At 44.8% G+C, this 13,672-nt stretch overlaps 1 protein-coding gene across 7 annotated transcripts in view; it reads left to right on the top strand.

Annotated features, from left to right (window-relative positions):
• Nucleotides 1–13,672, top strand: part of SORCS2 (sortilin related VPS10 domain containing receptor 2) — a 937,533-nt gene that overhangs the window by 753,966 nt on the left and 169,895 nt on the right. For all 7 annotated transcript variants that reach the window (XM_059721554.1, XM_059721553.1, XM_059721552.1 and 4 more), the window contains exons 6-7: nucleotides 1,293–1,357; nucleotides 5,937–6,055. In XM_059721554.1, the coding sequence (XP_059577537.1) occupies nucleotides 1,293–1,357; nucleotides 5,937–6,055 (184 nt within the window). The remainder of the gene's footprint in view (nucleotides 1–1,292; nucleotides 1,358–5,936; nucleotides 6,056–13,672) is intronic.

Here is a 13,672-nt window from a genome sequence, read left to right as displayed (position 1 = left end):
AAGGACCTGTGCCCACCCTCCCTAGCTGGTTCCTCACCTTGAGGGTGTCGAGGGAGAGAAGGCTGTGTTGCTGTTTCTGGTTGATGTCAAGCCTAGAAAAAATTTCCCTTTTGTATGCACCCCTGGACAAGCCACTTAAAATCTGACCCCTAATCTTTCCTCATAAATCAGTCTTATCAGTGCCATTAATCAAAGTGATGTAAGTTCAACAAAGTGTATAACCTTTTTGCATTTTATTGTTAATAATGACCAAGAGCCTGATTTATTCCAAGTAATTTGATGGCTTAAAAAGACTGATGATATCCAGATTGTACTTTGTCACTCAGTTTATCTGCTTAGATTCTGCTCAACATATTTTTAAATCATATCTACTTTCCATATGGAGTCCTGTTTGGTTTTTTTTTTTAACCTGCATTTGCATTGCAGAGCTAATGTGACTATGGGCATGTGGTCTGGATTCAGTTTTGCTTTGTGACGACAAAACTTTCACCTGAGTTTCCATGCAGAATCTTTCTTACTAATGATGATAATAGCCAGGAACAGCATAGATTCATTTTTCTAATCCTAGATTGAGATGGAAGCCCTGAGGATTAGAAAATCGTCTTCTGACTGAGTGAATCTGATACTGGAAGCATTCAGAGAGAGTCAGGCTGGATCACAATTGTACCTTGTCTAAGTTAAACTACATAGTGATGAGTTCTGACTGAATTTTATTCAAAGATTCTTCCTGAAAATTAATCTTCATTCCTTAAATGCATTTGTTCAAGTTGAAACTGTTTCCAGTGAATATTCCTAAAAAAAAGTTATTGATTAGCTATGTGCATCAGGTTTACAATATGGAAATAATCCCGAATATTTGCTGGCAGTGAATCTGACCCTAGGGTCCCTAATGCCAAATCTAGTTAAAAAAAGATGTGCTGTTTATTCAGCATGGCAGATGTGTGCACTTGTGTATCAAATGTGTGATTAAAATGGATTAAATTAGGATTGTATCAATAAGAACCCATTTGGTCAGGACTTGCGTGTATATTCTGTTCTTTTCTCCAGTTGAAATTAGTATATACTCTGTATGAATGTTGTAAAGATGGGGATTCTACTAAGAAAAGATAAAGACGGATATAATGCCAGGAACAGAAAATATGTCGTTTCCATAAAAATTATAAATGGGGTTTATTTTAAATTGTCAAATAGGAGCCTGGAAAAAATGTTGTATGAAATCCTTCTGTTTTTCCGTCTGTGTAATTACTATTTTGTAGTTGGCCCAACATAACTTGATTATATTATGTTTACAGGGCTGTTGCTGGAGTTGATGGAGATCCTGATTTGGTTCATATGGAAATTCAGGACCCCAGTGGAGGTATGCAAATGACAGCGTTAGCAATGGTATCCTAATATATTGTTGCTTCTTTTTATTTTAAAGAATACTTTTTATAGACACTTAAAACTGGTGGGAAGATGCATTTTCCACATGTCAGATTCTTGCTGTATTTATCTGTATTCTGCAAAGCTGTCCTGTTATATATAGAAATGTAGTATAATTTAAAATTTACTTGTTTTCCACTCTGAGGCAAATTGAAGTCAAGATGATATGCTCCAGTGAAAAAGTCCATTAATAGTGCAATTTGTTCTGGCACTTAAACATTGAACATTTTTTCCTGATTTGCAAATAGAGCTGGCAGTGCAATGTAGTGCTGGGTGAGTGTCTGTTAGAATGAATCCCTGCATATGTCAGTTCTACTGAACTAACCATCTTTCCCCAGAAATTGCTTATGTTGCAAATTCAGCATAATTTGTTTGGGGTTTTTAAATACAGATTAGCAGCCAGAACATGTTATACCAAGTGGATACCACAATCACGACGTTTATGCGACTCTTCTTAGAAAGAAGAAGGAAAGATTATTTCATTCCTTAAATGATCATCCTATGTACAATTATAATTGTTAAAGAGGTAGATCCTGAATTTCCAAAATGCACCTGTCTGCCTATTTTGCCAGATGCTTAAGCATATGTAGCCTCCTGGCCCAAAAAGTATGCTTTTTGCCTCAGGAAAGTGAACCTATTCCATCTGGGAAGGTGCATAATTTCTCAGTTCTCTCAAAAGGCAGCCTTATGTGCATCTAAAACAAGGGTGGGCAAAAATATGGTCTGTAGGACACGTCCATCCCACCAACTGATTGGATCTGGTCCATGGGCTAGTGCCAAACAATTGATTGGAACTGGCCCGCAGCTGTTCCCACAGCGTTTCACATGGGCCTGAGCCCTGCCTGCTCCAGCTCAGGGCAGCCCACACCATGCTCCCACCTGAAGTCCCTGGCCCCGGCCGCAGCCAGTGTGTACAGCCTCCCAGCAGGGCTGCTCCCAGTGTGACTGCAGCTGCCTGGGTACTGCTCAGCTATGCCTGCCTCAAGCAGCTCCTTCTCCCCCTGCCTCTGCAGTTAGGGTTACCATATTTCCAGGTCCAAAAAAGAGGACACCTGTGGAGTGGTAAGGGGAATATGACGGTGAGGGGGCAGTGACATGCCAGTGCCCTGCTCCTGCCCATTCTGCTGCCCCTCACTCTGGACCCACTGACCCCAGCCCTGCCAGTGCCCCTCAGTCCCAAACTGCAGTACCCTGCCCCCTACCCCTTGCTGGTGCCCCTTTCTCCTGACCTGCAGCCCCCTGGTGCTGCCAGTGCCCTGCACACCTAACCGACAGTTACTCATCCCATCCCCCGTGCCCCTCACTTCTGATCCACAGCCCCCTTTGCCCCTCCCAGGCCTGCTGGTGCCCCTCACTCCAAACCTGCAGCCCCCTGCCCTGCCGCTCTGCCATGCTGGTGCCCCTCACTCCCGACCTGCAGATCCCTGCCCCCACCAGCCTTGCTACCCAAGCAGCTCCCCATTGTGCACGCACCCTCTCTCTCTACCTGGTTGCCAGAGCCCACGCGGGGAGCACATGACTCCCAGCAGACCATCACCTTGCCTGCTGTTCCCAGCCCCAAGCAGCCAGCCTGGGAGAGCAGAAAACCGAGACATTTGCTCTTATTTCAAAAACCCACCCAGACACAGCACAGAGGTTCAAAAAAGAAGACATGTCTGGAAACCCAGATGTATGGTAACCCTACCCTTGCTACGCTGCTCAGGGCAGGGGAAGCTGCAGCCAGGTGGCTCCTGTTTCAGTGCATGGGGCTCCAGCTCTCTCTCCTAGCCACCTTCCACCCCCACTCTATCTGCCTGGCACAATAAGCACCCACCTGCAGGTGGTTGAGTAGGTGAAAGGCAGCCAAGAATGATGACTAGTGAATCCATATAGCAGAAAATTAATTTGTTCCCCCAAACCTACTGTATCTTACAACTCTTCGGTGTGGTGACATTACTACTTCTCAAGATACTGGATTTATGAAGATCTGGCATAAACCTGAAAAGGACCCTGGCAAAGCCTCTTTTTTCCTTCTGGAGAATAATTCCAGTTACTTCTAGGGGTCTCCATAGTTTAAAAAAAAAGGCATCATTTGCCCCTTTGTTTTGCTTGGTTTAAATTAGACACGAGCTATGCTGGGCAGTTCAGTTAATACCTCTGTATGCATTCAGGAAGAAGGTAGAGCAGGGTGGCACATTAGAGACTAAAAAGCTCAGAGGTGCATGAGCTTTTCATGCTCATGGTGCCATAGCCTCTGATGAAGTAGGTAGCTCATGAAGGTTCATGCCTCTCTAACCCAATTAATTTCTAGGATATTACCTTGCCCTACCTTCTGCTTGACTTCATACTAGCTTGGCTAACCTTCTCTCTATACATGCATGCAGACATGATAATGATAATAGCCATTTTCAAAATTCACATGTGGATTTTGAATTTGAAAACCCCAAAGCTAGGGACAGACATTCAAAAAGCCCAAGACTGAATTGATCAGAGCTTTGCAGGTTAATCTAACCTGCCTAAATTGAACCAATTTGCAAGTGAACAGACATTCCTTCTGGACTGAGGAGGAAATGTGGGCACATGCCAGCAGTGGCTCAGGCCTAGAGCCGGAGGGCACTAGAGCAGCCCTCAGCTGCAGGGAAGCTGCGGTGGCCTGAAGTGAACTGGTCAAGCAGGGGGTTTAATTCCTGCCTCCATGTCTCACAGATCCAAGCGGAGATCCACCTGGTGCACCCCCTCACTGCCACAGCAGCCCCCGGGGGACTGACTCTGGCTGCCACCAATTGCTCTCTGCGCAGGGTGAGCAGCAGAATAAGCACCCTCCCTGCCCGCTCACCTAAGGGGGCCATGCCAGCTGTGCCCCCACCCTTGTGCAGGGCAAGCAGTGGTGGTGCTAGGTGGGGCTTGGGGAGCTATGAAGCCTTTGTCTGAATTGATTCAGTCTTTGCAGGTTAGTCTAACCTGCAGAGAGTGAACCGGTTTGTAAGTGGATAGGTGTTTGGCACATGCCTGCAGTGGCTAAAGCCAAAAGCCTGGGTGTGCTAGAGCAGCCCTCCTTCCACAGGGAAGCTGAGCTGTGGGGGTGGGGGCATAGCCAGGCCCTAGCAGGCCCACCCCAGCGGCTCCCTGACAGCCAGGATTCCCAGGACACAGGGCTGCTCAGCCTCGGAGGGGAACTCTTCCCCCTCCTTCCTCTCCCCCCCCCCCCCACCACGGGGCCAGGAGGGGGGCCCTGTTTGGTGCTGTCAGGTTCTTCTGCCTCCTCCTGCCCCCCCCGGTGGAGTGGAAGGGGGGCTCTGTGAGGCTGCCTGGTCCCAGAGGTGGACTCTTCTCCCTGCTTCTCCCCCATTGCTGCGGGGTGGGGAGGGAGGTCTCTATGGGATGCTGCCCAACCCCAGCGGGGGACTCTTCCACCCACTCTTCTGCCCGCCCACCCCCCCCCCCGCCACCAGGGCAGGTGGAGACTCTGTTCCATGCTGGAAGGAACTCTTCCCCCTCTTCTTCCTCCCCCCAGAGGGGCAGCAGGAGTACAGAGCTCAGCTGGGCAGGGTGTTGCTGTGGGGGATGTGAGGGAGGGTGGGGGGTGTAGGGACCCTCACACTCCCCCCATGGCATGCAGCCCCTGTCCCACTGCCTGGCAGCAGCAGTAGGCAGGGAGATCAGGGTGCTCATGCCTGGCACAGGCGCGGCTCCAGCCAGTGCTGTGGGCGGGGAGGGAGCGGAGCCTGTCTTATCCCCACAGCTCTGCTACCTGAGCCTGCAGCTCCAGCACTTGCAGGGGGGGAAGCCCTGCATTGGAGCCAGCTGCTTCCCCTGTTCCCTGCCATGCGGGTCCCAGCACTGTGCTGGGATTGGAGAGAGTCCTGCCCCCTGCTTCTCAGTGGAGTCCAGCGCGGGGCTTGCCCTCTGTGAGTGTGCACCTGCAAGCGCACGGTGTGGAGCCCCAGGGATAGAAGTAGCTGGGCAAGTTCTATCCTACAGCATTTAATAAGGAATTATAAGAATCATACAGCCTATGGAATTAGAAGAATTCTACAGCATTTAATATAGAATTATGCAATCTCATCAGAACTTTGAAAGTGACCTTCATAATTCTAGAGCAGAGATATTTCATCCATTACACAGGCCTTATTCTTCTAATTTACTCAGTCTTACACTAGAGGAACTCCTTTACTATCATTAACAGTATTTTAGATTTCTGCTGCTGATAATAAATTTGGCCTCATGTGCAGGTCAAGCAAGGAGACAAGCTCTTTTCCTGGCCTTTGCTTGCGTATGCCTCTACAGCGACCAGTGAACAATTAGTTGTTAAGTTCTTTGGGCCTCAGTTTCCCTGCCTCTGAGATGAGAAGAATACCTGCCTACTTCTCAGGAATGGAGTGAGGATTAAGAGATTAAAATTTTATAGGAGGGTTAAGTTTAATTATTCTCAACTGAATATAAGGGTGATACTTTTTGAAATCCTGTTCTTATGGAAAATGTTTGCTTCTTTTATTTTGAAAAGCCTATAAATATGTCTCTCTCTCCATCTTCAGGTTATTGTTATATCGCCTGTCAAATTCAGAATTGTTCTGATAAAACAATGACAGTCCTGTTTACTGGCAGCATTGACCGGGATTCCCTGACTGTGCAGGATGACTACATATTCCTTCAGGTAATGTCCCCTACTGAAGAGGCAATTCCAACTTCAACTCAGAAATTGTGATGTTTTAAATCCTACAACAAAACAGTGGAATGAGGCCCCAAAGAATTGCATTGTAAACATAGCTTATGAATCTTGATATCATTCTTGGCATTCCACAACAATCCTATCCAAAACAGTGTGCTGGAGCTTCAACAAACCATGTTCTTGTATCTCCTTAGATTCTGATGTAATTACATACCATTTCATTTCTCAAGTATTAATTTGGACAGTACAGGCACATATACATGTGCGTTCTAATTACAACGCATTGCATCAGACTTGATTAATCAAGTCTGCTGGAGTGTACTAATTAGCATGCTCCAGCAGCCTTAGAGTTGCGCGCATTTAGCATCCCCATGCTTCCAAATGGTGCCTAGGGTGCTTTAACTAAAGCTCATTGAACAAACTTTAGTTATAGGGCCCCCTCTGCCATTTTGAAGTGTGGGATGCTGAATACATGAGATGCTCAAGATGCTTTACTTAAAGCACTCCCAAGAGCCACTTTAATTAAAGCTCCCCCCCCCCCCCCAAGCCCTGGAGTATGTGTAAAGATGTTCTATGGGCCAAATTTTTTCTATTAACAGTCTGGTAAGTTAGTCAGAATTTAGCCTTGGGGTCAGTTCCTTAGACTCTATTTTGTCTTTCTTTCACTACATCCTTAGCACAAATTGGCCAGAAAACTACCCAAGGAAATCTTTGGATATCTAAAAGTCAGTGTGGCCAACTCTTCAACCTGTTTCTGGCACAGATGGATATTGACAATGATACTGAAGCGAGCAGCACCACAGCCAGTCCTCAGCCAGTAGAGTGACTGCTGTGTCTGTCTGGAACCACTTCAGCAAGTTAGAGCAGCACCTAGGTTGCCCATTCCAACCCAAAGATCTTTATAGGACAGTTTTTATACCCTTTTCCCTATTTAGACATGCAGTGAAAAGCCACAGTTTGGTCCTTACTTATATGTTGGGTGTTTATTGCAAGGTTTGCGTTTTGTCTCTTTAAGGTAAGCAGTTTTGTGTTTTCTAAAATGGTGACAGTGGACCTCTCTACTCCACTGCTTTGACGTGCATTAGATTAGCTTTTTCACAGCTTTTATGACTTGTTCCTTTCCAAGGGATTTGCAAATTAACACAGAGCATAGCAGTCTGGAGGTTCATGTGGCATGAAACATTTAGCACTACAAACAAGGTGCAAAATAGATTTGGAAATGAAATTTTGAATTATAATGGGCATTTTGCATCCCATGCCTAGCACTGGCAGGTGCCATTTTGCTCAAAGGTGATATTACTTTTGTCTCCCAACAAGCACATCTTAAAATCCATTTCACAGTTTGTAGATGGTGAGAAATGCTTCTCACCTTGTGAACCTCCAAACTACTGTGATCAGCAAAACAGACAGATTTATTTTCAAGTATCTATGTTCTGTTAAGACATTCTACATAGTTGTAGGCAGTATTATTGTCTTGTTCTGATACCAGGCTCGGGAAGCAGAGGTATAGCAACACAGCTTCATGTCTGGGACAGAACTGCTCCTGCCATGCTGACTGAGGCAGTACAATCAGCCACCACTGTGGTAATGGCTGCTTTTGTGTCCCCCAACAAAGGTGGCACCTGGGGCTGCTGCCCCAGCCACTTTCTCTCAGTGACACTACTGTTGCAGAGACCCATAACATAAAAATGATTTAGAAACTTGCTCATAACACTTGAATGGCAAGAGAAGACTACTACCAATAGAGTTCAGCTCTTAACTGTTTACTTTCATTGCACTGTGAATGTGACCTTTAATGGTGCTAGTAGAAGAGAAGTGCATATACTCTACAGGAGAGGCTGGCAAGCCTTTTTACTTTTCCCTTTCGCAGAGTAGATTCAAAATGACTACACAATGAGTAATGGGGCATCAGATATCAAATTTAGATGCAAATAGCTAAAGCATGTAGACATGCTGAAGCACATTAACTCTGTGCTTGTTGACTGACTTGGGACTTACTTCAGTCCCAAGTCAGTCTGCATGCCGTGTTAATGTGCATTAGCATGTGCATGTGTAGACACATGTAAGTCGCCTTAATGTGCATTAGGCAAATGCGCATTAAGTTTAGGCATGTGTAAAAGTACATGTAGATACGCCCAGTGAGGAGCGTTGTTGAGGTCCTGGTGGATGGGGAGACACTTGTTTTCCTTAATTCACTGGACTTCCTGTAGAGTTGCTGCCTCACAATGAATGGGTGAAGGAGTGATATGTGACAGCATGGGCAGCCAAGGTGTTTGAGCTGACTTGAGGGTTCAGTTTTGCAGAATTCACTTGGATGTCAACAAGTCAAGTGTGACTGCTTCTGGGTGATACCAGTGCACAGTACATGGCTATGGAGTATGCAAGGGCCAGTGCTGATGCCCATAATACTGATGCTCCCCAGCTTGTGTCTGCCAATTTCTGGACCAAACTGAGATAGCTGGGGGAGGATTGAGGAGGGATTTGGTTCCCTGGGGCTGCCAGCCAATCTGCTCTGACCTGTGCCCTTGGCTGCTGTCACCTGTCTTTAGGGAGCCTGCAGACAAGCTGGGATGCTTGCTCTGGGGTCCCCCTGGGTGCCCTCTGCAATGCAGTCTGTCTGCATAGAAAGCAGATGGCCCTTTGAATGCTTTTCCATAGTATAAATGGTAGGATTTTGAACTGCTCAAACTAAGCTACTGAATTTCCACTGGTTTATTTGAATGCTTGTGTACAGTTCTTGATTCCCATTGTCTTCTCATTCCCTTCCCTTCCTTCCTGCCTCATGGTTCCCTATTGGAAAGAGGATCAGTGCTGCAGTTCACCCTGGATCAAAGTGCTGAAGTGGAAGCACGTAAAGACAAGTTCATAGATTCATAGATGCTAGAGTCAGAAGGGTCCTCAATGGATCATCAAGTCCAACCCCCTGCCCGTGGCAGGAAAAAGTGCTGGGGTCATGTGACCCAAGCCATGTGCTTGTTCAGTCTCTTCTTGAAGATCCCCAAGGTAGGGGAGAACACCACCTCCATTGGAAGCCTATTTCAGATTCTGGCAACCCTAACTGTGAAGTTCTTTCTGATGTCCAACCTAAAACTACTCTCTATCAGCTTGTGGCCATTGTTCCTGGTTATTCTAAGGGGTGCCCTGGTTAACACAGCATCTCCTATTCCCTGCTGCACCCCCGCCCCCCCCCAGTGAGTTTGTAAACTGCCACAAGATCCCCCCTCAGCCTTCTCTTGTGGAGGCTGAAAAGGTCCAGATCCCTCAGTCTTTCCTCATAGGGCCCTGCAGGCCTCTAACCATACGAATGGCCCTCCTCTAAACCCTCTCACGGTTGTCCACATCCCTCTTGAATTGCGTTGCCCAAAATTGGATGTGGTACTCCAGCTGTGGCCTGACCAGTGCCACATAGAGGGGAAGCATCACCTCCCTGGATCAGTTCATGATGCACCTGCTAATGCATGAAAGTTGCCAGCCACTTGTAGGGTGTGCTGCTGCAGCAGCATGGAAGATGTTGGAATTAATCTCCCTTCTTCATCTCTCTGAGGTCTCTTACATCTCTCATCTCATATTCTGGCACTCTGTCCTCCCTTATCCCACAATGAATCTCATGAGGCTCAACAAAGACAAGTGCAAAGTCGTGCAGAGAGGGTGGAACAATCCCATGCACCAGTACAGGCTGGGGGCTGACTGGCTGTGCAGCAGCTCTGCAGAAAAAGACCTGGGGGTTACACTGTACAATAAGCTGAATATGAGCCAGCAGTGTGCCCTTGTTGCTAAGAAGGCTAATAGCATACTGGGATGCATTGGTAGGTGTGTTGCCAGAAGGTCAAGGCAAGTGATTATTCCCCCCTATTCAGCGTTAGTGAGGCCACATCTGGAATACTGTTTTCAGTTTTGGGCCTCCCACTACAGAAAGGATGTGGACAAACTGGAGACAGTCCAGTGGAGGGTGACAAAAATGGTGAGGGGGCTGGGGCACATGACTTGAGGGAACTGGGCTTCTTTAGTCTAGAGGAGAGACTGAGAGAGGATATAATAGGAGTCTTCAAGTACCTGAAGCGGGGTTCAAAAGAGGATGGAGCTAGGACTGTTTGTGGTGGCAGATGACAGAAAAAGGAGCAATGGTCTCAAGTTGCAGCAAGGGAAGTTTAGGTTAGATATTAGGAAGAATTTTCTCACTAGGAGGGTAGTAAACACTGGAACCGGTTACCTGGAGAGGTTGTAGAAGATCCATCCTTGGGGTTTTTCTAAACCCAACTAGACAAAGCCTTGGCTGGGATGATCTAGTTTGTCCTGCTTTGAGCAGGGGGTTGGACTAGATGACCTCCTGAGCTCCCTTCCAACTCTGACTTTCTATGATTCTATCCCCTGTCTGATATGGGCGAGTCAGACACTGAGGACATGGAAAAGGGAAGGCTTTAGAGCACAAGGCATTTTTTTTCTAAGTGAATGCGATAGTGGAGTGATACAAAAAGTCACTAAAACTGATACCTCTGGCAGATCATGTCCAGCTTCTTTCAGGCACCCATATTAGAAGATAAAATCAAATGGAAGCCTCCCAGACCTCTATTTGTCAACTGCCAGTATATTCTGATAACATCACAGTACAGTATATAAAGTACAGTATATAAAACTGTTATTTCCCCAACACTGTGCAAGGAGCATACTCTTCTAAATGAGGAAGCCATTGAATCCTCTTTAATTGCTTGGACTAGATATTTTCAGAGGTTTCCCCAGCTTTTGGCTTCTCTATGATACTTATCACAAGATAAAAGAGCCCAGTTTCACTTTTATTTATTTATTACTGTTGGATGTGACAGATAAGACTGACATTTACAAATAAATAAAAAATAAAAATGGGGGAGGTTTGCTTTAATCCATCAATTTAAAAATCAGATTTCTAAAGACATCACATTTGTTTTGCTACAAAGAAGTAAATTGGCATGAAAAAGGCATAGAAAGGACTCCAGTGTTACATTCTTTGATATGTGTAAAATATTCAAGCAGGTAGATCTGCCGTCATGCATCAGCACTATTTTTACCAAGCAAAGGTCAAATTTGCATGTTTCAGTGCAAGTTGTCTTTTCAATCAGTTTATTTTTGAAACACACAGCACTTTGAGTATGTGATGCCCTATAGCCAAATTCTGGGCTTCTAAATCAATTTTCACTCTGGCAAATGCCAGTAGATTTTAATAGTCATTTTGCCTATGTAAATCCTGCCACACTATGCTCCTAAACATGTGCTTTTTTCATTTATTTATCATTTTACATATAACTTATCTAATGGGGCTGATGTATGTTAAGACTTCCCTTCATAAAAGACACTGACTTGATGGTGGTCTTTCTTTTAACCCTCACTTGACAGTATTTCCAGTCTTTGCCTCTTCTTTTGCTCTATGGTGGCTTATTTGAGACAGCTGAGTTAGAGATGACTGGGTGGTAAAAGGGTTCACTAAATGCTAGCCTTTTATGCAAGCTTCTGCTACTGCATCATAAAGCATCTTCCATCTTAGTCAAGCTTCATTTGGCTGCTTGAACGAGACATTACCTTTTCTAGGAAATAAGAAAACTAAAATCATGTCGCTGCCACAGTTGTGGTGTGCACTTCTCTACAAAAGGAGGAGGTAACATTTGAGAGAGAAAAAGGATTTAAACATTTTTTCAGTAAAGGGGATTGTGCTTAATAAAGGGTCCCAGTCTTCTCTGGATGAATAGCTCATCTTTTGTGGAGCTGGAGAAAAGCAGCATGCCAAGAGGATGTAGATTAGGCATATTTTTTTAATTAAAAGCAGGAATTTTATGCTTTTGGGACTCCTGCTTCACAAACTGACTTGTGTGGCATGGTGATAAAACAGTAAACAGATTTGTGTATTTCAAGTTAATTTTTTTAGATAAGTCTTTTCCTTTTATTGTATAAAGCAGCTACTTTTTGTGGCTGTTATCTTGGGGGGAAGCCAGGGTATCAGCTAGCATTCCAGGGAAGTGTTTTGGAAAATGTGAAATATTATTAAACATTGATCTCTCTGATATTGCAGTGTATGGGAACTCTGGAGGCTTCAGTGGAGCTGTGCCAATTTACACCAACAAAAAAATATGTCCCTAAACTCATAATAATTTGAAGTTCTGAAAGTACACTCTATCTCCTCAGTGTGTTAGTCTTTTCTTAACTCAGCAGTTATAGGTAACTATTTTGTATTATTATGCTAGTGTTTGCTTGGAAAGGCTTTCACTTACCATTGTGTTTGGTATAGCACAGGGCAGGGAAACAGTAAATCTCTACACTCATTTTTCATTCACTAGCTGCCCATGGTTGATTTTTCCCAGTGGGCAGAAATCTCACAGCTGTGGAATTGCTGACATAGGGCCTAATTCCACCCTGTATAACACAAGTAAATGGCCTACTGAAACCAATGGGAATGAAAATAGAATTGGACCTATGAGATAGAGTTAACTAACTCTTTAGTGGATGTTCACTTCCCAAATGGCTTCAACATTGCATTGTCACCCAACATGGCACATGTCCATGCTTTACACCAGAAAATATTTTATTATAGTGATCTCTGTTATTGGACCAACTATGTACTTGGAAGGGACATGGGCAAAGTTTCAGGTACCGCAGTACCCTTTCTCAGGTATAAAATGCCAGTTATAGTGGCTCAGAATGCTTTATGTGACCTTAGGCAGGCAAGGTTCTTTGGGTAGATGTGATATCTTTTATTAAACCAACTGAGTAGTTGGAAAAAGGTTCTTTGCAAGCTTTCAGGTGCAATCTTCAAGCATAGGAAGTCTCTGCTGTTCAGAGACTCACTTTGACTTAGTTAGCTTCTTACATTCCTATTCAGTAGTGCACTTAAAATAGCATGTACAGTTCTGTGGGATGCTGGTTTTCCCTAGTTTATATTTTTCTCTTCCTCTGTAAGATGAGACTGTTTCTTGCCCTATAAACCCATGCAGGGAACTGAAAGGACAGAACCATTGACTATTCCCATTGTGAGAAACAGGCTGTGTCTGTACAAGATGCTGACTGTGCAGTAGCCCATGACTACAGTGCAGTAGCATCACATGGCAGAAAGAGTGATGTGACACTACTGTGCAGTAGTTTTGGGCTACTGTGCAGTCAGCATCATGAAAAAGCTGCTCAGCGGTGCTACTGTGCAGTAACTCTGGTTACTGCACAGTCATTTAGTACTTGTTTATACTTGTATAAAAAAAAGTACTAAATGACTGTGTGGCAACAACTGTGCAGTCAGTATCTCATGTAGACACAGCCACATTGTGGAAGGCAGAGCAGCATCATGAAGCTGTTACACTCACTGCTGTGCAGGAGGACTGAGGTAGAGGAAAGGATGTAATGTCAATACACCAGCCAGCAGGGATGAGCCAAAGAGAGGCAGAAGTGGATTACTTCTTCTAGGAGAAGAGGAGAACGAAGAAGAAAATTGTGACTTCAGGGTCCAGTCTTTGCTCTTAGGGTAAATTCTCCATCTAGTCTTTAATCAGTAATATGGGGTGCATAATTGCTATGTTGTTATGGCATTATAGATATGAATACAATTCAGTAAGTAATATTGTATGTATGTTTGAATTATATATTTCTGTC

Source organism: Alligator mississippiensis, chromosome 2 (genome assembly GCF_030867095.1).
Source record: "Alligator mississippiensis isolate rAllMis1 chromosome 2, rAllMis1, whole genome shotgun sequence".
NCBI classification, from domain to species: Eukaryota; Metazoa; Chordata; order Crocodylia; family Alligatoridae; genus Alligator; species Alligator mississippiensis.
This window is presented reverse-complemented; position numbering and strand designations above follow the sequence as displayed.